The sequence below is a fragment of the Onychostruthus taczanowskii genome, unplaced genomic scaffold (assembly GCF_017590055.1).
Source record: "Onychostruthus taczanowskii isolate IOZ18803 unplaced genomic scaffold, ASM1759005v1 scaffold9, whole genome shotgun sequence".
NCBI classification, from domain to species: domain Eukaryota; kingdom Metazoa; phylum Chordata; class Aves; order Passeriformes; family Passeridae; genus Onychostruthus; species Onychostruthus taczanowskii.
The window spans coordinates 13844161-13870722 of record NW_024506993.1 but is presented as its reverse complement, the minus strand read 5'-3'; the positions used below and the strand labels follow the sequence as shown (position 1 = coordinate 13870722).

The following is a 26562-nucleotide window of genomic DNA, read 5'->3' as shown; positions in this document are numbered from 1 at the left end:
ACTTTGAAGATCCTATGTTAGCTTGAAGTCAGAATGACGGCATTTCAACAGGTCAGCGGAGAGCTCGGCGTTGGGATAACTCGGGAGTTTTCCTGGAGGTGAGGGCAGAGGGTGCGGGCAGGGACGGAGCGGGCGGGGAGCTTTGAGCCGCCAGGAGCGGGGACACGGTGCCCGGAGCGCGGGAGAGGAGGACGCTAGAGCCGCTGCCGCCGAGGTCGGTGCCCCGGGCGTTGTCGCTGTCCCGGCCCTGGGCAGGCGGCTGCGGAAGGACGGGGGCTCGGGCCGGGGCAGGCGCGGCGGTGACGGGGTTAAGGCGGCGGCGGGCGCGGGTCTGTTGGCGGTGCCGGAGCTCCGGGCGAGCGGAGCGGCCCCGCGCCCCCGCCCGGCCGCAGCAGCAGGTGTCGGTGACGGCGGCGGCAGCAGCGAGGGAGTTAAAGCCCGCGGCGGCGGGAGGAGGGGGACTGCGAGCGAGCGGGCGGCGGCGGCGGGAGGAGGGGGCCGAGGCGGAGCAGGCGGCGGCGGGAGGAGGGGGACCGGGGAGCAGGCAGCAGCGGCAGGAGGGGACCGAGGAGCCGGCGGCGGCGGCAGCAGCAGCCGGGTTGCTAGGGATGGAGAGATCCCGTGTCACCCGGATGTGAGTGTCATGTTGGCCCAAACTCTGAGGGATTTGGCAGCGGCGAAGCAGCAGCGGCAGGAGGAGGAGCAGCAGCAGCCCCTCGCACGTCTCTAGTCACTACCATGGGGGTCGGGTAGCGGGTAGCGCAGGGGCAGCGCGCACCTGGCTCGGGGTGGGGTTGGGGGGCGTCTCTGCCCTTTTTTGTTTTTTCATTTTCCTCTCACACGCTGGAGAAAGTGAGAAAAATGCACCAGCAGCCGCAGCCCGAGCAGCACCCTGAAGGTAAGAGCCGGGGCGCCCACCAAGGGCAGCGGCGTGCTTGGGGCTGAGGGGAGGGTGGGGGCGGGGGAGGATTTATGAGGGATTTGGGAGTCGGGGATTGGGGGGGATTAGGGAAGGGGTTGAGGATGGGGTCGGTTTGGGATGGGAAAGGAACGAGCGGCTGTGTTCGAGGAGGGACCGCGGAGGGCAGGGGATGAGGCGAAGGCGGGACAAGGTGCTGCCCTCGGCGTGTGACCAACGTGCGAGTGCGTTTATGCGCGTCTGTCCCTTGTCCTGGGGCCATTAACATCAGCTGCGGGGTGACACGGCTGGGGCTGCGTTTGCCTCATCCAAGTGTAACTGGGGCTGAACCTGCCCGGAGTTGCGGCTCCCGGGGGCTGCCCCGCTCCGGGCCGAGGGCAGGGCGGCGGGCGAGATGCGCTCGGCCCCTGCCCGGCGGAGCGCACGGGGGCGAGACGCGGGGCTCCGCGCCGCTAATCCGCTCCGCCGACGGGCTCCGGCGCTGCCACAGCCCCCGCTGTTGTTTATAAATGATTCCTCCCTCCTCAATCAGCAGCAAGTTTGTGTTGCCCCCGAGGAACGCAGTCACCCGGGCTTTGTTTCCCTTTCAAGCATCCATTTAAAAAGACGATGGCTATATAGATAGATGAGTAGGTGGGTGGTTTATTTGCGCCGAGCCACGTTTCATGGCATCCCGAAGGGCAGGCGGAAGGCGGGGGAGATGGCTGTGCCATTGCATTTATATCTGGGGGAGAAAAAAAAAAAAAAAAAAAAAAAAAAAGGGGGGGCGGGAGGGGAAGCAGGGATGCTTTGGGAAAATGTTGGAGGCAGATGTGCCACCTTTGCCCCCGCGGCGGCTCTGCCCCCCGCGTCACCCAGCTGTTGATGCGCCGCCGCTGGCCAGCGCTCGCCGCGCCGGTGCCGCTCCCCGCGGCAGCTCCGTGGGGGCCCCGCCGTGACCCCCCCACTCCCCGCCGCCATCCCGGGGAGCCATCTTAGGGCTCCCGCGCCCCCGGAGCGGGGGCCGCCGCCGGCCTCGGCCGCGTCCACGCGCGTTCGCGGCGCTGCCGTGGTCTGTGCCCCCCGTCTGGAGCAGGGGGGCTGTGCTTTCCCTGCCTCTCCGCTGCTTGACGGGGAGCGATTTTTCCTGCCCTGCCTGGGTAGATCCGTTTCACAGTCATCTCTCTTGCCAGCCCGAATTCCCAGCACGTATATTGTGCCGTTCCTCCATTTTTTCCCCCACCCAGGCATCAAGTTTTGAATCGCACTCAGGAGCCTCTCCTTCCTACAGGTGCATGTAGGAGTAGACTGTTGCGCTAGTCAAAGAGCTCGCGAGGAAGGATCCTTGCGAGGAGGTGGTGTTTTGCCTCTTTGCTGTCATCTGCATAAAGAGCACTCAATTATTATTTGGAAGGTGCAGTTTATTTTTTATATTCTCATGAAGAAGCAAAACCAAACACCATCCTTTTGCAGAACTGGAGCTTATCCTTTTACAGTGGGTTCGTGGTTGTGATTCCTTGTGCACAAGGCAGCCGAGCTTTGTGAGCGTGTTTATCACAGACAGTATTGGATCTTCGCTTGTGGGAGGCATCCACGCATTTTTCTTTGAGAATGCAAAGCAGGGCAAGATTTAACTTGCTTACAGATCTTCCCCCTCTACCTTGCTGCTTATTCTTAATTGAACAATGTGTAAGAATTTGGAACGACTATTCTTTTAACCAAAATAAATTGAGAGAGTAGTAAATGTGAAGGTGTTACGGCAAACTTGATCTTAAAGGGTAGGTATGGTTTAGTGAATAAACACGAGGACAGGAGGGCTTCCATCCAGTTAGAGAAAGACACTGTAAGTGGAAGAATCAAAATGACAAGGGTTTGTGTCTCAATACTTACATCAATCTTGAAGCTGTAAACCTGATTCCTGAGCATATTTCCTACTGTTCAATTTCATATACCACAGCACAAGTGTATGCATATGTATCTGTGCGTGTAATGCAAGCATCACACTGCCAGGAGCTCGTAGAACAATCTTTTTAGATTACACCATTTTAGTGTAAAGCAATTATAACAGAGTACTTTTTTCTTTTGTCCCACAGAGGTGAACTATGCAAGTAGCACCAGGATTCCTCTCCCTGGTGAAGGACCAGCTATTCAGTCAAACAGTTCAGCACCATCCAAGCAAACTGTTCTATCTTGGCAAGCTGCAATCGATGCTGCTAGACAAGCAAAGGCTGCCCAAAACATGAGTACCACCACAGCCCAGCCTGTAGGATCTCTGTCCCAAAGAAAACGCCAGCAATATGCCAAGAGCAAAAAACAGGGTAATACATCCAATAGTCGGCCACCCCGTGCCCTTTTCTGTTTATCCCTCAACAATCCAATACGAAGAGCCTGCATTAGTTTAGTAGAATGGAAGTATCCTTTGTTGCAGTTTGCTTTTTGAATGATTTTCTTACATTTTCTGATCATATAAAGGCGATTGTTTTACAGGATCTCTTAGAGCATCACAACTTACATGTTACATCACTTGTATGTGTGGGTAACTGTCATTAATGTCAATGGGAGTTAATTTGGCTTCAGTTGCTGTTAAAGATAGTCTCTTGTGTCATATTGACACAGAATATCATTTACTGAAGTAGGCAGCTCAAAGTCAGAGGAGAGCTCATAGCTGTTCCTTTTTTTTCTGGGAGAAGTTGGGGGAACATTTTCAAGCTAACATTACATTCCAGCAAATCTCTGCATTGCATTTTTTTGCCTTTCCAAATAAGGAAGAATGGATGGGAATGTATTTAGCCATCCAGTGTTAGGGAGATGGCCAAAGATGTCAAGCCTATATCTTCCATATTGCAATTTGGGGTACTGCCATTAGGGCAAATGAGTCAGATGTAGAAATCTTTTTAAAAGGTTGTTTTCCCGGTACTAAAAGAAGGGAAGATTTTTACTTAAGCCAAGGAAATGTTCTAAGTACACACAAGTGTCTGAAATATAATAATCTTCTGAGCCTGTACAACTTATGTCTACCACCAAAAATATTTGGAAGCACATACAGCTAGATGGGAGAGCAGAGATGCTGCCTTGTGTTCATGATGACCTGTGTGATGGGAAGAATGTCTTTTCCTCCAGTTCAGTGGTTATGGTGTGGAAGTATGTGCATTTCTCTGCCAGAACAGATAGCATGTTGGTATGCTATATTATTTAATTACCAACAGAAGCTTTGAAATAGGAAATAGTTTTGCTGAGGTATAAGGAGAAAAATGTTAGCCTATTAGCCATGGCAACATCCCTGTAATGGGAAACAGCTGTTCAAGACAGTAGATTACTGAAGTAAAACTCAATTTGTTACTATAAACAGAACAGCCAACCTGGCAATAAGAGCTGTTACTCATTTATGGGGTTGGCGTTTCTCAAATCTCTGTACAAAATTCAATTGCAAATTAAAGATAGTGAAATGGCTTCTTCTTTCATTTAAACTGGTAGAAGTCCAACTAATTTCAGTAAATTGGCCTCTCCTTGGCTAAGGTCAGGTAAATGAAATTACTATGGATCTGGAGTGGAATAACTCAGCGAGAATTTGTCCCAGCAGCACCACATCATAAAACAAGATTGTCAGTCTTGTGATGGTATCAATTGCTCGCTCCAGTCTGGAAAATGCTGCTGTAACTTTATTTTGTACACAATGTATCAGCTGTTCATGTTGATCTGCTTTGTAGACATAAAAGTGGCCCTCAAGGTGACAAAGTTTTACTAGGCCAGCAAACAAAGTGTAACACATCTTATAGGACATATGGGCTTTGCAGGACATTCCCCCCCCCCCCCCCCCCCTCCCCCCCCCCCCCCCCTATTTTTTCTCAGGGAACTTTTTAAACTAGCAAAAATATGCTTTTGAATATATTTAGTACTCTTACCCCAGTCTTTTATTGGACTCTTATGGAAACATATCCAGAAGTTGTGCATCAAAGGATGCCAATACAAGCTCCTACAGATAGGCTCATCTCAGTACCTCCATGTTTCTGGTCATTGAGAATAATAAAATACCTCATGAAAAGGAAAATCAATGACAAACAGAAGAATGAGCTTCATATGCATGAATTTTAAGAAAAGGAAGAATTTTTTTCTGGAAGACAGAAGGTATCTCCACGTTCCCACTGCTGTTTTCCAGCCCTCATATAGAAAGCAGAGCTTCAGTCCAGGCTGTTGTCCATGTGGAAGTCTGTAGCCTCTCTCTGTGTGGCTGCCAAGCCAGCCATGATATACTTTTTTCTACTCACCTAAACTTGACTTGGCCAAAGCCAGGATTCAAGAAGACAACTGCCAGAGACATGGAGTGCCACAGAACTTTCCTGTGTCAATTGTACAGATTTCTAGCTCTCCTGTAAGAGAACAGTCGTGGTTTTCTGGGAATCTTTCTCATATCCTATTATGAGCTGTATTTCCAGTGGTTTTCCTCCTTTGGACAAGTGTATATTTATGAAACCTTTATTTGAGGACAGAACAGTTCCATGAGTATTCCTTGCCCATTATGATGACCTGCATGTAGATTTAAGAGTGGATAATTATATTCATCTTTGGAATTTAATGTAAAGTGCTCTGTGACAGCATGAGTAATAGTTTTCAGTCTTTTCAAAAGGAAGAGGACGTTGAAGGATCATTGTGATGGAAAATAATATGGTATATATAGTGCTATAACTAAAGGTGATGGAGTGTTTGTCAGAGTTATCAGTCAAAAGATTGCCTTAAAGCAAAGACTTGCTTTACCATTGTTGGTGCTGGAATGGAGAACTAGACTTAAAAGTTTGCAGATACTCATAAGCCATGAGTTCCTTAACAAGATTTTCCAGACCATTTGACATATTTATACTACTGTCTATTTTTGCCAATTGTGTGGCCTTAGCTATTTACATCCCATTCCCAGAAGATGATTCTAATTCAACTAATCATAATTTGGTAAGTAATCTTGAATTTTTATTTTTTGTTTGCTGTGCTTTTAACATGATTAACTGCTAGTATTCGAGATTGCACCAAATATAGGTAATTTCAGTAAAAAAAATTGGTATACAGTGATATATAAAAGGTATATGGAATTGCTTTGTGTTCCCCCCCACCCCCTGCCCCAGTATTAAGTGTTACTTTGTCATATGTTCAAAATTAGGTTTTTTATCAGTAAAATTCTTTGGAAAGAAATGTGCATTAATATGCTGTGTATGTCCATGTATCTGTGTGGCAAAAAAGTTCTAATTTGTTTCCCTTGCTTATATTGATTACATATATTTACTAGCTGTTACTGTTTCTGACACTTGTTTCAGTCTTGAAGGTTTACTGCCTTTTCTAGTGTACTTGTCTACTCTGTTTGCAGTTTTTAATGGTGTTATTTGGCTGTTTATTTTACTGGGTATTTTAATTTTTAATGAGAGGATGGTGGGAGATTTTGCATTAATACATTTTAAAGTGATAGGAACATCAGTGTGAATTTTCAAAACAAAATGATCTTTCAAAAAAGGGATGGTATTGCAGTAAGTGGTGTGTAGAGATGTATTTCTTTGGTTGAAAATAATATACTATGGTTGTACTTGAAAAGATAAAATGGAAACTCATTTTTAAAAATTCTCTAAAACTTACAAAGGCTGTCACTCAAGGGTAATATTGAATTACATTGCAATGCTTTTGTTGTTTATATTAAACTCCTTGAAATGGTGGAATGGTCCTGTGCAGTCATAATCTGCATGTGACACTTTGGATGGGAAAGGATGTTCATGAAATAAAGAATTGGGTACCAAGAAGTAGATAATTTTGTATTCATTTACTTGGAAAATTAGAGTTGATATGAGGTCTTCTATTTTATGGACATATTTGTGTAATTTGTGGTGTGTATATGTTTATTTTTCTGAAAATAATAATTTTGTGCAGATGACTTTTTTAAAATTGCAATTAAGTAAATATGGACAATAAACATTGCTGATGAAAGGCAGAATAATTCAGGTCAGTGTAAAGAAAGGGTTATGCAGCTGTGTATCCAGCCAACCTACAGACTTTCTTTTTTTTTCCCCTGAGAAATTCAGGGCACAAATCTTCATAGCTGTCAGTCCACCCTGAGATCTGCTAATAACTAATTTCAGAAAGCATTACATGAAAAGGGTAAAGTAGTTACTTGTGTCAGAGGCTAATCATTTTGAAAAATGTTTCTAGCATTAGTTTTGTTGGGTTACTGTCTGGTGTTTCTGACCCAATTTCAGTTCTACCATGTGCTGGTGTTTAGAAAGACAATGGACATTTTCATCCCTGATGATTTATTTTTTTATTTGATGTGGCCAGGCTAGTCTAAAGAATAATAATTTGGGTCTTTTTTTTTTGTCTTTTAGTAAGAGATTCTTAAACCTTATCTATTTTAAGTAGAAGGGCACTTGAACCCCTCCAATTATATGTATATAAAGTTTAATTGGCCGTTAAATGATCTCAAATTGTCATTTAAATTTGCATCCTGTTTATCCTGAAGTTGAGTCATTCCACTAAGTTTGCTCAAAGGGCAGAATTTATACTGGCTATGTATTCTGAGCTGCTGGGACAGATTTAAACTCAATAAGGGAGCACACAGACACATCCTGTGTGTTCAATCTAATAAAATGAATAGTTCTGGAATGAGCAGCGTTGGCTCTTCCTATGATTGGGGTTCTCCACCATGAAATATGTTACCCAGTGGTCTGGGTCCACGTCTCTCCTCTGGTGTTTCACTGACAATTTACCTTGGTTAGTGTGGATTCAAGTGCACTATGAGGGAATATAGTGGAAGAGCTGAGTGAGAAATCTTCAGGCTTGCTTGGGAGCCTGCTGGATCCTGTGTTTCCTGCTGCTTGAGGTGTTAGTGTCAATAAGTGTTGGAGAGAGGACTGTCTTACAGTGGGAGTAGGGATTATTCTGTCAATACTGTTCAGACCTTTCATCTGGTTTGTGAACTGACCAAATATTAATCATCATTGAACCTTATAGGTTTGGCAGGATTTTGGCTCCCTGCATGCAGACCTGAGCCCTGCACTCTGATCTTGCTAGGAGACCCCACTTTGGCTCTAATTCAAGTTCATCTTCATACATTTTAGTTTGCATATGGATATTATATCTAGCTTGGTTCTCTCAATGTTGCTGCATTAAATTGAATAGATGAATTGCTTTCCATCAGCTAGCTGAACTGGCTCCTTTTCTTAATAATTTGTAAACAGAAAAATGAACTATTTATACAAGTGGGGTTTTTCTATGGATACGAAATAGATATAATTTGTAATCAGCCTCAGGAAAAACCAGTGGAACACTGGTAAATGGGAACTAGGAATGTAAACTTGTCCATTTTTGGTTGGGCTCATGAGAAGGTAAATATGTGAGAATTTAAGCAGACCAAGTGTTCATTCTTTATGACTTAAAAAGTTTGCAGTGGCAACCTCAGTGCAAGGATGTATGTGCAGAGCAGGTGGTCACTCCTCTCTGTGGTGGGAGGTTAGAAGGCAGAGGCTGTATGATGGAGTTTCCATGACTTGTAAAAGAAACCTGAGAGGGTTTCTGAGTCTGTCTTTGCCTGTGGCTGAGCCAGGGAACCACTGACCCTGTATCAACCACCCAAACTCTGGTTGTGAGTGAGCCATGTTCTCCCTTTCCCATTAATGCTTCCATGTGTGGTGCCTAACCAACACAATCACTTATATGCTGCAGTAGTAATGGCAAAATGAATTTTATAACCAAATATATAACAAACATTGTAAGAAACAGGTATATATGTCTTAAGAGAAATAGTAAATCAAATGCATACTTATGTAATTTTTAAAAATAGGCTGTATCTTAGGTATCATTTATTATTGGAAATGAATCTATCTTTAATCCTGAATATCTTAAGATAAAGGTCTGTGAGAGGGTTCCAAACCCTTCCTTTTGGAACAGTAGACTATTTATAGAAAACTGATATGCAAGGATGGTTTCACTGTGTGTTTCTGTGTTGGTCACTTGTCTTTGATTTGCAAGTTGTGATTGCTGATGTTTTTGTGACAGAGCCAACAGCATGCTATGTATTTATAATATATTGATATTTATGATAATTTAGGGAAGAAAGAAAAGGTTTTTTCAGTATATTGGTGACTGAATTAAGCAGATGGTAATAATAAGCAATGATGTTGTAGAAATAGGAGTCCCTTTCATTATTAGTTTTTTTTTTTAATATGTCTTTTTGTGTTCTGAATGCACAAGTTCTGGTTTGTGTTTGGCCTTTTTGCCTGTCTCTGGGATCAAGGGTGCACTACAGTTACCTCCTTGCTCAGTGGATTCATGGTCATGCTTATCCTCTGTCAGGCTAGAGGTGTGAGTAGTGAGTGATACAAAACAATGCATTCAAACAAAGCAGAAGTCAGAATCAGATTCAGATTGGGCTGTGCTTGCCCACTTGCCAAGTGTTACAGCCCTGTGTTCTATGGGAAATTTTGTGTAATCCTTTGTCTAAAACACCTTGATGTGTCTTTGATATGTGCCAGGAGAGGCAGAAGGAAGGGATCCTCTTTTCTGTTTTTAACTGGTGTAGTTCTCTCATGGCTGTGTGTATTGCATGGACTGCAGTACAGAGTGATGCACTTAAGCCTGAATTCTACTTCATTAATAATGAGCCCCCAATCACTGAATGTACTGACACAAGTGGGCCCTATTCTTCTCCAAGTAGATGGGTGAAACTATTATGGAACTGGGAAGTTTTCTGTTAGTGCAGAGCAGGGGCAATGTACTTTGGGATGAAGTCCTGCTTCGTAATTTAAAGTAGTTTCTTTCATCTGCCTTCAGAAGTTTCAGGTGATCTGAACTTTCCATGCTTGATTGAGCTCTTCTTTTTGGAAGTGTTTCCTGTCTGAGCTTGATAAGAAGCAGTTTCTAGCAGAATGGGCTTACTGTGTATATATGTTTTATTTCTGTCTTTTCCTTTATTCCTCATGTGTGCTATCTTATTTCCCTTCATGTCTTTTGTCTTTAACTTCCCACTCATTCCTTTCTTGTTATCTTTTGCCTCTACCCTCTGGCTTCCCTCTGTGTTTTCTCTTCTGTTTGTCCTCTTGTGCAGCATGCTTTTCTCTATCTCCTTCTCCCACCTCAATTTGTCTTCCTGGTGTCACCCTGCTGTCCCATGTTCTGTTCCGTGCTTTGCCTCCTGCTGCCTTTCTTATTGCCCAACTTGCACTGGACTTTTTCCTTTATTGTGTGCAGGCAGACCAGCAAAATACAAGTCTGGATTTTGGCCGTGGTCACGACACTGTTGGTTATTCTTTTTCTTTCCTTCTTTTTAATAAGTAATTATGAACAGTCAGAAGGCACCCATCCATCCAGAGTTGCTGACAATGGCACCCCTGAAGTTTGAGTTGAATTTTTGGTTGCACTGCATCTCTTGTGACTAGACCCCCAAGTTTGTGTGGTGACACTCTTCTACTTGAGAAGAGATTGACAGCAGAGGCAGGGGTGGGAGACCCAGCTGTGTAAATGACAGCAAACTGGCAAAGTCCCATGAGTAAAGAACTTGCCTCTAGTGCACAAAGGGCCCCTAATGTTAATTACAAGTCTCTGTACCCCGATAACAGGATTCTTCAGCCGTGTCTGAGTGCCACAGTCCGTGGGGAAGCCTCTGAGTGAGGCCATGTGCTGAAGGCTGTCTTAGCCTGTGCTTGCAGGGCAGGACAGTGCTGATGGCCCTGGATGCCTCTTCTTTATCCCAAGGGCTGGGAGAGCCGTAGTGGGGGACACTGCTAGAGAAAGGAAAGGTTTGTGTCCTATTTTCAGGCCAAGATTTCCTCTGTAAGTAGCTTTACGTGGCTCTTTGAGTCCCTTCAGCAGGAGGAAAGCCAGTGTTGTGCCTTCAAACTAGGGCACAGCAGGAGAGTACTCTGAGAAGAACCGGCTGAACTCTTGACTTGGAGGTGTCAAGCTTCCTGTCCTTATCTCATTAGCAACTCCATGACTCATTCAGTTCTGGGGCCACATGACTAATTAATCCATCCATTGAAAAGGTTGTTGGTTTTTACCTGGCACCCAGTTGTCCTTTACAAGGAGATTATTTGAAAATATTGTTGTAGAATTCCATAATTTTTAACCTAATTTAGTGAATAACGCTGAAGATTTTTTGTATAATTGCTAAGTTTTCAATGTTGTATCTTAGAAGGATTTCTGTGTTTATCTACTGTCTTTGCCATGTTTACTTTTTCAGCTCAAGGGTCTCTAAGGCCTGGTTCTCTTTCCACTCACTTAGAAAAATCTTCCAATCTAAATAACTTTTTGATACTGTGTTTCTGATATTTTTCTATCTTTGGATTCTTAGCTAATGTGCTCTCTTAATGTCTCTGTTAGCTGGCATAAAAATCACCCAAGTAAACTTTTGAGGAAAGATGCAAGATAATTTGGACTCTACTGAAAATACTTCATTTTGCTTGGGAAAACATGGTAGAGACCGGATAATGACTTATGTATACTTAAGCTACCCATACTAAAGATACCAGATTAATTTGTTGTAAGAGAAAATATTGTTAGGTTTTATCTGAAAAAGAGTCAAAAGTATAGGATCTAAATGTAGCTGATATACCATAGGAATTTTATATTGTGCATTGATTTAAGTCAGTGGATATTTGCATGTCTGTGGATGAATAGGAGGTGCCCGTGAGAAAGTCATTAGCTCAATTTTGAAAAAAAAAAAAAAAATCCTCACACATGAAAATTAGGAGACTTGGGTCAGTTTTTTTGTCTATATGCAATTGCTCTGAGGAATAGTTCTGATAATGTTTTTTTGCTATTTTTCATGTACATTGATACCCTGACATGTATTTTCTTGTTCAAAAACCCATGAAATAACTATTTAACTACAAGAACAACATGCCTTATCTCTCTGAAAATTAATAATCAAGTTATTTTATGGTAATTAGGTGAAAGAGAGTGCATCAGTAACCTTTACACATTTGCAAGAATTGCTCAACAGATGACATTTCTGCAAGGGGATTATAAAAAAAATATTGTAATTCAGTACTCATCCCTGTTTTCTTATTTCAATTTCAATTCTTTGTTTAATACTGCTGTCAGCCCAAAACTTCAGTAATATGCATTAACTAATTATTATGGATTACTTTAATTTTTCAATGCAGATTGACTTTAGGATATTTTTTTCCTTTGTGTTGTAATGCACACCTCTGCAAAACAGGTGAAAATTCTGAGTTAGTGATTTAGTCCCACTTTATCCTGCAGTAAGTTCTGTGCACTGTCTGTGCTGCACTACCCCAGTAATATGACATGGCTCTTGAATTTCTCTGGTGAATGTAATTGCATGTGTCAAGTCCATCTCTAGCTGTGAATGAAACAGAAATTGTATTTCACTCTGGTGTAGGAAGAGGGACATTCCCAAGGGAAAGCTGTGACCGGGATGACTGGAAATTTCCAACTGGCAGAAAGGTCATTTGGGTTTGTAGAGGTGTGGGAATAACACAGTCAAGTTCTTTTTCCTCTTTAGTTTATTTTGTGTATCCCAGTACAACTTAATCCATGCTGAAGTAGCTGGATCCTAAATACCTGTTTGGATTATGAGGGTATGTGAAAATCTGCAGTTTGGTGTTACAGATGTCAGGTAATGACATTACAAAACTTTTTTTTTTTTTTTTTATATGCAAGAGGGAGTTTCTTGGTTGTCCAGACCAGAAGGTCTTACAAAAAGACGTATTTAATCATTCCCATTTGAAAGGAAATGTTTTTTCCATGTTCAAAGTTGCAAGCTTGTTCCTGTGGGGAATTCCTACTAAGGGCTTGTCTCTCCTTAAAGAGGTTTGCTGGTAGTGCACTGCTGGCAAGCTGCCTGGGGAGAGAGCATACACCAGAATGAGTTCTTTTTTCATTATAGCCTAAAGTCAGTCTCCCAAACAGAATAGTGCTGCACTGGTAGAGAAAATTGGCTTTTTTGTGTTTCTTTATGTGGAGGGCAGTGATTCCCCACTCTTTTTCCCTTACTCCCTGCTTGATGAAGATATGTCTGTGAAATATTTAAGTACAGACTGATTGTAATAAAAGTAAACCTGTTAATTTAAAAACATAGAACAATCATATCAGTTACTGTATCATTTGAGTGGTCAGTGGGAAAAGTAGATTTAGTATTAAAATAGCTGAAATTGAAATGTAAATTGAGCATTTAAGGTGAGTGGGAGAAGTTTGTACTTTACATGAACACTGTTTGAATAGAGTAAAAGTAGAATTTGAAATACTCTGAAAAAACCCATGAAAAATCCTGGTGATAAAACTATTTTACTGACTTTATGTAAAGCATGTGAATTATTTGTTTACCACAATATTGACTATGTAAACCTAACAAAATACTAGTTATGGTTTTGTTCCTTGACAAAAGCTGCTATGCTAAAGGAAACCCTGAAAGTTATTTCTGGAAGTTTTACTCAAAAACTGAACACCATAGAACTGGGAAGCTTTCCATGTTGCCATGTATTAATGCCACACCAAATGCAGATTGCCATAAATATTTCTTGGATTTTTTTCTGTAAACCCTGTTTTAAAACTCTAGGTGATGCAGAGTATGGGTGTTCACTTTCTTTTAAAAAGAGGTTCAGATCAGATGTACCTTAGGCTGTGAGAACTGTGTGTGTTTTTATGGTTTGTGTGTGAATGCTGTGTCTTGAAATACCAGCGCTGGGATCCACGGTTTTTGCAATGCTGGTCAAGGATGGCTTGCTTAATCTGAGCAGAACTGGAATAATTCTGTGTGCTTTTAGAAAGCTGGTTCCCTGATTATTTCAAAAGATTCATGTAGCTGTTAAATCAACTGAAATGCAGTTTCTAATCTGGTGAGCTTTAATGACAAACTGTTTTTGGTCATGGTTAATTGAATGTGTGATTTGGTTTACTATTCATTTTGCAAGAACTCAGGTTTGTTTATCCTTCTGTCATGCACCAAAACCTGTATTTTGCAGGGCCGTCTGTAAGAATAGGGTCACAAAGAAAGGTTAAATGAATGCACAGTGATAGTGGGAGAATATTAATTACGATGGAAGTGATTTTTTTTTTTTTGGTCATTGTGTAATCGTTTGTGATAACATTTTCATTTAATGAATTGCAAATTGAATATCATTGTGTTTCCCCCCCGCCCCTCCACTGCCTCCTTCAGAAGAGATTGAGGCTGAGTGCTGTTTCTGATTGTAGAGGATTCACTTAGTAAAACCAATTAGCCACTTACAACTCTGTGATTCTTTTAATGGTTATTTTTATGAATAAAAGGGCTTTAGAGTTCCTTTTGTTTTTTGAAGAATCATTTGATCAAACAGTGTGGTATTTCTCAGAAATGAAGGTGCTTGACTTCAGAATTTGAAGCAAACTTAATCTAAAGATTTGAAATGTATGCTCGTAATTCTGTGATTTTTCAATAAGTCAGCATGGCTGACCATGATGCATAATTTGACTTTTCAATGTTTTTAGGGATTAATTAAACTTTGAAATGATAAGCAGATTGAGTTGCATGGATTTGTTTAGTTATGAATCAAGGTTTTCCCCCTCCCTTTCTTAAAAGGTATTGTGCCAGTATATTTTTTGTTTAGATGCATGGCTAGAAGTTTGGGCAGTGTCTAAGTCTGTTGCTGTTACAATTTCTTTCACCCTGATCATTATTCAAGGGGGTAGAGAGCTGTTAGCAGTTTGCAATCTTGTAGAATTCTACCTTTGGGTGATGCTGTCATTAAGGACCTGAATCTAGCTATTTGTTAGTGTGGTAAATCAGATAACACAAGCCATGGTCTCTGTGGGTTGGTAAAGTGAAGACATCACAATAGACAAAGAGCCTGCAGAAGCTCAGAATTTAGTCTTCATATTTATTTTTGGTGCAATTTTTCCAGTAACTGAGACACATCAAATATTAGTTTGAGGGAAATAGTTCAGCTCAAAGGTTCATTTGCCTGCTTGTTTTAGTTGTGCTTGTCTCTTGTGATACAAACCAGGTGATATGTTGGGTTTAATCACACCTGACAGCTTATGTATGTTGTGCTGAACTACCAGCCAGCATTTCAGTAAAATCTTCTGGGAGATCCAACAGCACAAAGGAGCCCACAGAGCTGCTTACATTTGTTCAGCATAAAGGAAACCTCTTTACAGTGTAAGAATATGAGCATGAGAAGTGTTTGTTAATAAGGTTCAGTAGTTTAATGATTATACTTTTCTGGGTTGCTGACGGTGGCTGCAGAGTGCAGCAGCCTCCAGCAAGACGGCATCTTCTGCAGCTCAGCTAATCAGACAAATGCAGCCCTTCCAAGGAACTGAGTAGCAAATACCCCAAAGCTCTATTATGTTTATCAGACATTTTGTTAGTGCAGTTTTCACTCTGTTGGATTTATTATGATGCCATTATTTATTTTTTCATGTATTCATCCAGAATCCTTTAAAACACATACCAATGATGTGTGGCATTAATGTTATTCATCATGAAATTATATTTAAGTGATTATATGCTTATCTTCATCACAAGAATACTTAGTAGTTCAGAGTTCAAGTAACTTTATCTCATAATGTATTTCTTGCTATATATATATTCTTCACATAATAATAGAACAGGAAAAATCTGAAAGAAAGCAGTCCCCAAAATTATGTCCATCTTGTATGTTTATTAAAATAAGGTCTCAAAATCTCTTGACAAGACTGACTTCAGAAAAATGAAATGAAAAATTCAGTGATAAAAAGGAACGATGTTTAACTGAACTGTACCTACAAGTCTCGTTGTATTAAATGATGCTTCCTAGTTTGAAAGCTAGAGATGAATAGTTCCAGGTACAAAGTCTGTGACTGGCTCTGTTGGTGCAGTTGGCGTGCCTCAGCTGCTCAAATTCTCAAGGCACAATGTGGACCAGAAAGATTATCTCCATTCTAGTACCCAGTTAAATGGTACTTAAAATGTTTTACATTTTTTCCTAAGTATAATTAAACAATCTCATTGAAGTGAAAGTCACTAAACCGGGTTTTTGGCAAAGGCCATGTTGTTTTGCTGGCCAGTGCTGCAGCTGTGTCTGAGTGGGTCACGGGGGCGTTGGTGCAAGCCCACCTTGAGGCGGGCACGTGTGCCATCTGCATTCCTAATGCCATAAGAGAGCCTTACCCTGAACTCAGGAACTTGCTGGAGGCTTTGCAGCCTTAACACCCACAGTTAATGCAGATTGAGCCCAGGTAGGCTGAGCATGCACAGACCTGCCCTGTCAGCACGGGTTAGACTTGTGACTTTATTAAAGGACTTGGTCTCCTGTTGTGGGACTGCTTCCCACATCTCTGTGTTCCCTAAACACTGCATGGCTCAGAGTGTGTATCAGTGTGGATGAAAAATGCATGGGGTGCTGATGTAGCTTCAGCTTCTGGGAGCATCTGATTTCAACCAACCAAAGCAGAAACAAACATTTCCAAGTTATTTTTACATGACTTTTGAGAATAGGGAGAGGAACTTTGTGTTTCCTCTTTCCCCCACATGCAGGCTACTTGTTATCCCAATACTCAAAAAATGGCAGGCTGAAGGGATCAGGCTTTATTAATTTTCATACTTACAGAACTGGTTATTTTCTTTAAAAGGAGCACTGAACTATGTGGGCTAAGAAAGTCAACTAGTTTGGTGCTAAAAGGGAAAGGGTAAGAGAACATAGGCAAGACTTTAGCCAAGAACTTCAGGGATGAGCATTGAATGTTTTAGTTTGCCCTGAACTTCTTGGTATTCTTGGACAGGATATTTATCTTTTTAGAATTTTAGTTTCCTGCCTATAAAATAGCTTTCTGCTTTAAAAGGTTGTAGAAAGGAAAAGTAATTTTGAGGCTGTGAAGAATCCAGATATGGTAAATAGGGTTTGTGTAGACAGTGGAATGATATCTAGGGAATTCTCTTAAAACAGTTACTTTGTCTTTATCTGGAAATGGTTTGGCTAACGTTCTGGTGAATGCTTTCTGGAGAATTTTGTTGTTAGAGGCTATATTTTAAATTTGAGTACGTAGAGTGTTTGGCAGCAAATTTTGGCGAAGAAAAAGTGATTGGGTAGTGGCAATATGGGAACAGAAGGAACAGCCACTGTTCCCATAGTGATACAGCAGAAGCAGTGACATTTAGGTAAACAGCAGTAGGACAGGAAATTTGGGGGAGTTAATGTTAGATGTCTCAGAAGATACAGTAAGCTTCCAGGCAGTGCTTCATGTGTATCTGGAAATGCTAATGTTAAGCCTCTCTTTGCTGTATTGGTGGCAAAAGCACCCCTCAGCATTTAGTTGGGAAGTTCATGATTCCTTGAACAGGTGAACTGTCAATGAAGCCAAGGCAGATCATGCCCCATTCAGCAGAGATTGCACATGACAAAAGAAAGGGTGATAATCTGAGTATTCAAAATTATGGGAGCTGTCCAACTGGTGGGAATGGTACCACTGAAGGTGTTTTTAAATTGCAAGATTCTGTCTTCAGAAATGTTTGAATACTGCATTTCATCACTTAGCAATAAAAAGATAGAATCACAATCTTGGCTTAGGTTGGAAGCGACCTTAAAGATGGTTTAGTTCCAGTGTTCCTTGCAGTAGATCAGAGCCCTATCCTGCCTCTCCTTAAACACTTCCAGGGATGGAGACTAAATAGTAACGTTATCTTATTTGATATATTGCTTTGTAAAATACTACTAAAGCCATGAAATACTTCACCCTTGTATTTCACAACCACGAAATAATGAAATGGTGCTGATTTTGCTTTTACAGAAGCACTAAACTTCGAATGTTCTTAGTCAAACATTTCACTTGTAGTAAATAACAAAGTTGGCATGTAGGTAATTCAGTCTTTGGATTTGGAATCTTGGAAGCTCAGAAATTTTTTTTAGGAGAATGGATATTTGTCATGTGAAGAGGACTTACTCTTTAAAAGAGATTATGAAATTTTTCAACCCGCTGTGTAAACAACATTTTTGCAGAATGGGGAAGAAAAAGTGTAAGACCACAGAAATCTTACTTAAAACTTCAGACTATTAAAATGCAAGTCAGCATATCCATTTTATCCCACAAAGCACAAAAGTATTTAGGATCAGACTCTTGTTTCCCATATGAAATTTTGAAGAATTTGTGTTTGAGATGTATGGCTATTATTAAGCAGCAATCTCAGAGTAAGTCCCTGGCAAGTGTGAAGGACAAATTAAGGTGCCAGAGGTCCAGGTACCAAGGCTGTTTTCCACTGAGTTATTTATTAATTTCCTTCTGCCACTTTTCCTCATTTTTCACACTAAGAAAGCTGGTAGTAGAGGCCTAAGTTGATGTTTTCACATAATAATATACTTTTAAACCTTGATAAATAGTGGGAAACTTATCTGTTCTTCTGAGAACTAGATCTTGAGTGATATGAACTGAAAGGTAACCTCATCAGCTATCAATGAACTTAAAGGGTTTGGGTGTCTCTCCATGGTCATGGTGTGCACACTTACAGTCTCTGTAATTACAGAGTAGGATGCTGATGCCTGCTCCTTGCTAAACTATTAGAGAGGTCAGTAATAATAGAGATGCTTTGGTTTCTTGGGCAAGGGCAGATTCCTGGGCTCACATTTGTCCGCAGGAGGCATTCCTCAGCTGACAGGCAGCATTCAGAGTGCCAGGCACTCCAGTGCAGGGTCAGTGCTGAGCAGGGGGACCCTGGAACATCAGCTATTCCTGCACTGCTCAACTTGGAACCCCCTTGCAGTGCCTGAAGAGAGGAAATCTATATATAGATTATAACAGCACATCCTAGCCTTTCTCCTCCAAAACTTTGGAAGAGTAACCATGAAAAATAAAGTCTGTGAGTTTCAAGTCCATGGTTTACTGTTCACAGAGACAGTTCAGGATTTTCCCTATCAAGCTCTGACTGTATTTTAGAAAGGAGTTGCAAAACTGCAAATGCTGCCTTGCTTTTACTTGCTGTGACTTCAGTCATGAATAGTGCATATTAGAGTCCTACTGGAATGAAAGGAAATCCTTGAAGTTGAATCCTTGGATTTGAATGTTGCCCTACAAATTTAAGTTTGTGGTGGAATATTTATATCCTGGAAAATTAAAAAGGGTTAATTAGAAGCCTTTATCTTGACTTAGAAAGGGAAGTTAAAAGGGCTTATCATTATCATTCTATCTAGAAGACAAAACTGATTTTTTTAATCCTAAAATTGTATGTCCTTATGCAAAGACCAATTTATATTTATTTCTCTTAATGTATTGAATTGATTAGAAATGACTAGGTGGTGCTCTGAGACAACCCCAATTGCAGGATGAATCATCTTAATGCTACTTTTTCATGGCTGCTCATATTTTAAGTGAATGCATTTTACTTGCAGATTAGAGGTGTTAACCATGAGCACTAAAAATATAATGACTTAGCTAATGAGTGATAAACTGCTGTGGTCTTATGATCACATGAAAATACTGGACTCCCAGGGAGCAGAGAAGTTTTCAGCTTTCAGACTGTAATTAATTAAATGTTAGAATTGTTATAACTCTGAGTAGGATGTAGAGTCTGAAGGGATTGTAGATTTTTTTTTTTTTAAGGCAAGCCTAGAGTGTAGATATCATACATGGAACCTACCTTTCTAAGTACCTAGTGTTGTAATTTAAATACTGTACCTGTTTTCAAATCAGAAGCAGCTTATCTAACTTAGGATGTTGCCATATCCATCATAGACACTTTTTCTTGCATCTAGTGAACTCTTTCCTGAGGCTAAAGACTGGAGACAAAAGGCTGTGGTTCCCAGAAACTGATTGAAGAATTCACTCATCTTTGAAAGCCTATAAATAAGTACATGTTACAGCAAATTTGTACAAAAACCAGAGGCAAAAATCAGAGTTGGTTAATTTTTTTATAAATGCCACGACTTCATAATGGAATTTACTCTGTCAGTAGCTGTTAGGTTGATAAACATTCTTGAGAATTGATTCCCTCATTTGTAAGTTAGCCATGTGTTGCGTGTATCTTCACTCCACCAAAATAGTTGGATTCTGGCACATTTTATTCTGAAGCTTTTCCCAATACAGTTTTTCTTCCCATACTAAAAGATTTTTATAAGCAGTGATATTTTGATGATGAAAATAATAACACTTGGAAAGACGTTAAAATTGGTGAATGATTTCCCACAACTTCAGAAATAGTTGGATGCTGCCACAGGCGATGATTTCTTGATAATTTGGTGATATATCTATGCAAGCATGCTCTGCATGAGTTAAGAAAAATAGCACATATTTTAGCTTTGAGTTGCTAGCTGTGGTTTTGTATAAGCTGTAACAAGCAGTAAAATGTGTGCTCTGTGGTTTGCAGTGACCTTCATTGTTGGATAAATCGCAGAAAAAAATAAAAATCAAAGACATGCTTAGAAATTCTTTGTTTGAGGGCTAAATCTGGCCTGTATTCTGCTGTCCTAATTGTGCATAGGGATTGGAGACCTTTTCAGCTTGGGCAGACACAGATCTTCCAAAGGGGACAAGCAAAGCACTCAGGTTTTTTTCTATTTTACAATACTCTGTGTGTGTATATATATGCCTAAAACAGAGCAATGTGCTTGTTCTGAGCTGTAGATTTCTAGTCTGCATATATGGGTTTTATGTAAATTTGAAAAGCATTCACACCTCTGAAAAGATAGAGAAGGTTATTTTTATCAATAACTTAAGCACTGTAATTATTTGGAAGCTAAATGTCAAGAATTATCTGTGCCCCAAAATTAACTTGGGCATGCTAGAAGCAACTTCTGCTTTATCAAGATTTTCCTTAGTGTAGGAACAGCAAATTATGGCAGCTGTACTGAACGTGTAGGATCAGCCCCTTGATCCTGGCTCTAGCACTGGCCAGCAGAGGATGTCTAGGGAACAAAATAAGTGGCCAGTACTGGATCCAGTAAGCCTCAGCTCAAGAAGTTCAAGCAAGAGGTAGGGCCTTTGTGTTCAGTGGTCTTAGATGAGGGACTTCACATCACGCTTAATAATTCACACCGTACTTTGTTTAAATGCTTTGACAGAACATAATCTGGTCACTGTCCTTCATTGTTATAATTTTGATTCTACAGATGCTTCAGCAGAGACAAATATTCTAACATCTTGCCTATAAAAAAGCCTTCTGATGTGGAGCAGGCTCCAACTAACCTGCAATTTTTTGTTAACTCTCTCCTTTAACAAGATACTTTAGCCTTTTATATCACTGTAGTAGAAATTTTTCTTTTCTGTCAGGAAGTGAAACTTAAGAATGCAGTGATTGCTGTGAAGGTATTGTTCAAAAACAATGTTTTGAATCAGAAAACATCATGACACAATGGCTTTTTGACTCCTTGGGAAGATGATCAGAGGTGCTGTCATGTACACTGTCACACTGGAGTATTACACCAGATTGAATCTGACCCAATATTTACCAAGTAGCGATCTGGGTTACCAGAATGTTGTTGGGCTTTTTTCCTGCCTGTGAAGCATTTCTAGTCTCATTTGCTGTGTACTGGATAGATACTATTTATTCAGGATCAGATACTATTTTTCGATGGACTATTTTCTGTTAAGAGATGCCTTGTAAAAACTGCATTCAGTAGTGTTTTGTTATTTTGGCAAATAAACTTTGAAGTTCAAAGTAGTCAAAGTTTTCTTTGTCAGGTGATGAACAGAAGCCAACAACAAATTTGATCCCTATACCAATCTCATTTTCCTCCCTCAGCTACACCTCCAATTTAAGTTACATTTTGGATACTACAACTAGCCTCTAACACTTCATGTTCTGTGCTGCTGAGATTCTGAATTGTAGTGGTGTTTCTTGTATAATGGAAAGGTTGGTAAGAAAGGTGCATTTTGAAGAAGTGTAGCAGCTGTGATAATGATATATCTGATTTTGTACCACAAATAAACAGAATATGCATGTGGAACTTAAAACATCATTTAAGGCTGTGTCAGCTGTGCCTTTCAGATCTTACACTGCCACAAGTTTCTCATTTTGATTTAAACATTTCATTGCAGCATTTCTGAGTAATTTCTTTGATAGAAGTTAAAGCCAGCAGGTGTTGGACATAGTCTAGTAATGACTTCAGGTAAATCAGCTTATCTGCAGATATTTAAACATAATTTCTGTACATCATTGGCAATAACACATTACATATTGCCTAGATATAATGCTGGCTCAGAACACTGTTGCTAAGTATACTGTTGCATGCAGTATTTCTCATTAAAGTGTATCACGGTATTATAAATATCTTTCTAGTTTATGTCTTAGTAAATAGAAACATATTCTGCATCATGCCACCATAAACTTATTCACATTCTCTGGTGTTTTCTGTGAAGAAGGCAGCCAGTAGTGATGAAATAAACTATAGAATATCCAAACAATTTTCTCAAATCAAAATATGTGGTGGACACAACTATCTCTTGCTTTATTTTCTTGTCCCAAGGTTTTAGTCTTAATTTTGTTTCTTAATTGACTGATTTATAGTTTTCTTGAAAACAAATTTCTATTGCCAGATTACTGAGTTAACATGTATATACAAAAAAAATCAAGAACCTTAGTGTTGAAAGATGGTGAAAGAAGCTGCTGATTCAGCTGAAGTAGGAGGAAAACACAGTTGGACTGAAATTGGTCAACAGTAAGCAGCAGCAACATAATCAAGTGTTACAGTCTTCATTACCTGATGAATGGTGAATTAGTCAATGAAGTGAGCATGGAAGTATCTAGGAGAAAATAAGATATTGTACTTAAACAGCAGAAAACAAGTTCAATTGAAATTACATAGTGCCATAATGTTTTTGCTTGTTTTGTTTGGAAAGCTCTCCTCGCTCTTTATTTCCTAAAAATAAAAATCTTTGTAGAAGCCTTGAAGGCAGGAAAGGGACATTATTTCAACACTGATTCATGAAACTCCTTTTTCCCCAGTCCTGTAAGAGATGATGATGACAACAATAGCATCACACTTGTGTTTTCCAGTGGGATTGGTTAAAGTCTCTTTATGAGGTGCAAACTGATGGAATGTTTATAATTATTCATCAGAAGAGGTTTGGGATCATGTTCAGGCATGTTTTACATTATGATGATGCTACATTTGCTAGTAGGAGCACTTCAGTAAGGAGGAATGGAAATTCTTCTGGGGGGCAGCCTTCATTACCAGGGCCTTCTTTTGGCCAAATGTTGTCTGTCTGCAGTGCTGCATTGGTTTTAATAAATATCCAGCCAAGCTAGGAAAAGAGGCATTGTCCTCTTCGTGATACAGGTGACTCCACTCTAACTCTTCTCCTGGCTTGTCCAGCAGTTATGTTAGCCTTCAGGTCTCCTAGAGGCTAAGAAGGGGTGGACTGATAATTTATTTCTTCTGAGAGTTCTCTTTTATGCAGAACCTTCCAGTTAACTGGTTGAGAAGGGCAGCTGTAATAAAGCAGAGAAGCTGGATAACAAACAAGGATAACAAACATACAGTCTGAGAGCATGCCTCTGTGAAATTATTAACTTCAAAGTCTTCCAAACTCTAGGAGCTAAAACTGTGGGATTTTTTTTGGCAGTTGGTGCACACCTCCAGGAGTTCTTTCCCTTGCCTTAATTGTTTAATGCAACTCAAATTTTAAGTGGGAGATTATTCTACTCTTTTGGAAAGAGCTCTCTTCAGCTGCTGCTGCTGAAGTATGTAGTAATCAGTACAGTAAAGAGGAAGCTATGTTACAGGAATTTCTTTTTCCATTAGATGCTTTTGGATCACTGATAAGAACTTCCACAAGTTCCCAAAGGAGACTCTGTCTCCAAGTGGTGCAGATTCCTAAGTAAGGAGCCATCTCATGAGCAGCTACATTGCTTATGCAAGGTCAGCAGGCTCAGTGAGGAGTGTCTGTCATAGATCCTCTCAGCTGAGCTTGGTGGCTTTTTCTGTAAATGTACTTGTTTCTAAATGCACATCCCTTAGGAGGCAGGACAGGGGTCAGGGAGCTCCCTGGGTCTGTTTGCTGTGCCCACACTGTCAGTGCAGGACTTTGGCACAACATTATTGGTACAATGCAGTTTAAAAGGCAGTTTCTATGCAGGATGCCTACACATTTCAGTTGCTCTGTGGGGGTCTCCCTGGGAAAGGTCCCAAAATGAGCTTCCACGGGGCAGGGCGGGAGGCTGGTCATGCTTTTCCTGTTCTACACAGGTCACAGCCTTCCACCTGGAGATGGGTGAGCAAGCGGGGAGCCTGATGGTGGGGTGCTCTCCTTCAGCACCATCTCATGTCCTCCTGTGGTGGGGATAGGAAGGTTGGGCTCAGCTGTTAAATGGAGTCTGAGAGAATCAGGGATGCTTGCTGCATTTGTGCTGGCAGCCTACCGTGATAGTGATGCTTGCTGGGATAAACATTTTGCAAAACAGCCATCAATAATCTTTACAGCATGATGGACTGCTAAGGATGGGACCTTATTTTGACCAGAAACAGTGAAACTGTGGCAGGCAGGTTGGAACTAGGTGGTCTTAAAGGCCCCTTCCAACCCAAACCATTCTATGATTCTGTGGAGGTGCAGGAAAATGAGGGAATACATTCTGGAAGTCATACGGCATTTTTCAGTCATATAAATTAGCGTGTTTGATAGCACTTTCTTATTTCTATTCTGTGTTTTTATGTTTTCTGTCAGCCTCCAAAATGCAGGTTAGTGCAACTTTTGAAGTTGATACTGTAATTTTTATACAGTACAACTCATCCTCTTTTTTTGAAGTAGAAAGTTATTCTGTGCTGAAGGCTGATGCCTGTAATAGTTTGTGTTCTTGTGAGAAAAGCCTTTTCATTTAGCTCATCAGTCAGCTGTACCTCTCATTTTTATCTTCAGATGGAGACAACAGCTGGGAGAGGCATGCTCTGGGTTGCTTTCACTGCTGAAAGCTTTCACTGCTAAATACTTCAAAAATCATTAAAGAGAGAGCTCTTTCATGCTTTCAGGAAAAGTCCTGCGTTGTTGCCTGTCTTCCATAAAAGTGTAGAAGGTTTAGTGTGTCTCATTAGCATTAGTTATCTGTTGCAAGTGTGCTGACTCCCTCTGGAAGAATAAAGCAGCAGTTTTTAGTGTTTTCTCAGCTACCATAATGTCTTTTTATCCCTTGTTTTGCACAGTGAGCTTGGACTCAAACTCTGTACATGAATCCAGTTTTGTCTGGGGTGCAGAGGGGGAAGGAAGTAGCCAAGTCCTTAGTGGATGCTTTGTGAGGAATTAGTATTAAGGTCATATGCACCAAACCCCCTGGTGAATATAGAATTAATTTATCTGAAATTGTAGTCTCAAAGCTTCTCTCTTTGGACCAACACAATTCCAAAATTTTAGTTTAGGTCAGAATTTTGGCCCATATGAAGAGTTTCTGGATAGCTTGTAAAGAAATATCAGGTTTCTGTAACCAGACGTCTGTTTTGTGGTGTCACAATCTGATAAAGGCTGGGTTGTACAAAGTCAAGATGCTTATATGTGTTCTGTGATTCTTTATTTGGGTATTTTCCTAAAATTAGATTTTTAATACCACCTTTAATCAACACTAGTGTCACAGAGCTTGCTTGCTTTATTCAGTTGCTTTTATTTTCCTAGGCAAAAGTGTGTTGTGATATAAGAATTTATTTTTCATATTTTAGACAATGACTACATACAGCAAATTAGGTCAATAATATGTTGAATTCAACATGGAGTTTAGTAATTTGCAAAAGGGAGCTCATGGCTGGCAGTTCATAAAACAAGTGCTTTTATGTTGTAGTCCATTCTAAAATTATATGACCGAGGATTTAAAAAGTCACTAGTAAATGCATATTTGAAGCATTAATTTCTGTCTTAGTGGTATAGTCTTCAATTTGCAAGCTGATTTCAGCTGTCCAGCTGTGACAAGGATGTGGTTCATCACCTTTCAGCAGGTGAGGTGTCAATGACAGGCAAATTTTCAGTGAGTTTCAATACCTGAACCTGCAGTGAGGGTAAGGGGGGATAGAAGGATAGTGAAATGTGGGTACTCGATTGACAGTGGAGACAGTGCACAGGAATGGTGTTGTATCATTTTATCTGTCTTTTATTAAGAATGTTGCCAGACTTGAGGTGCAAATGCTTTCTAATTATAGTGTTGAATTTTTTTTAGACTTTTAGGATTTCAGGATTATGTAATTGTAGATTTCAGGTGTTGAGCTGTGCCATGTAGGGTGGATTTGTGAACTTGTAAGTTAGGGGTCCCAGTTTTTGTTTTACTCACTGGCATTTCCTAGCTGTTGTTTGATATTTGATTTCTTCCTGACTGCTGATATTTATATAAATTATGGTACTCCTCTCCTCAAGTTTGAAACTAGTAGTGATTGTTTGGCTGAAAAAGCAGTTCACTTGCTAATGCAACAAAGCTGTGAGAATGGGAGCCCTTCTGTGTCTTTGGAGAGTGACACTTCTGGCAAAGTGGAGGCTGGGACTAAGAAGGGCCAGCAGGAGAACTCTATTGCCTGTACAGCCAGGGAATCTCATGTGCAGAGTCTCAAGGACATTAAAAATGATTAAAAATGGTTCACGTTAGGTTTCCTTGCAGAACAGAGCCTATAAATGGGTGATATGGAATTTAGGGGTGATAGAGGTGAGGCTGACACAGTTATTTGTGAATGAATTCAGAGCAAGCTCAATGTATTGCTTCCAACCTAACATTCTTACTAAAGCTAGATTTGTGCCTGGGTACTTGGTGAGAACTGTTTTTAATATTC

General features: G+C 40.7%; 1 protein-coding gene across 1 annotated transcript in view; it reads left to right on the top strand.

Moving 5' to 3' along the window:
• The first annotated feature begins 513 nt into the window (after positions 1-513).
• CACNA1D (calcium voltage-gated channel subunit alpha1 D) overlaps positions 514-26562 on the top strand; it is a 168224-nt gene continuing 142175 nt past the window's right edge. The window contains exons 1-3 of the mRNA XM_041425606.1: positions 514-898; positions 2992-3310; positions 5734-5839. Of these exons, the coding sequence (XP_041281540.1) occupies positions 862-898; positions 2992-3310; positions 5734-5839 (462 nt within the window). The 5' untranslated portion in view covers positions 514-861. The remainder of the gene's footprint in view (positions 899-2991; positions 3311-5733; positions 5840-26562) is intronic.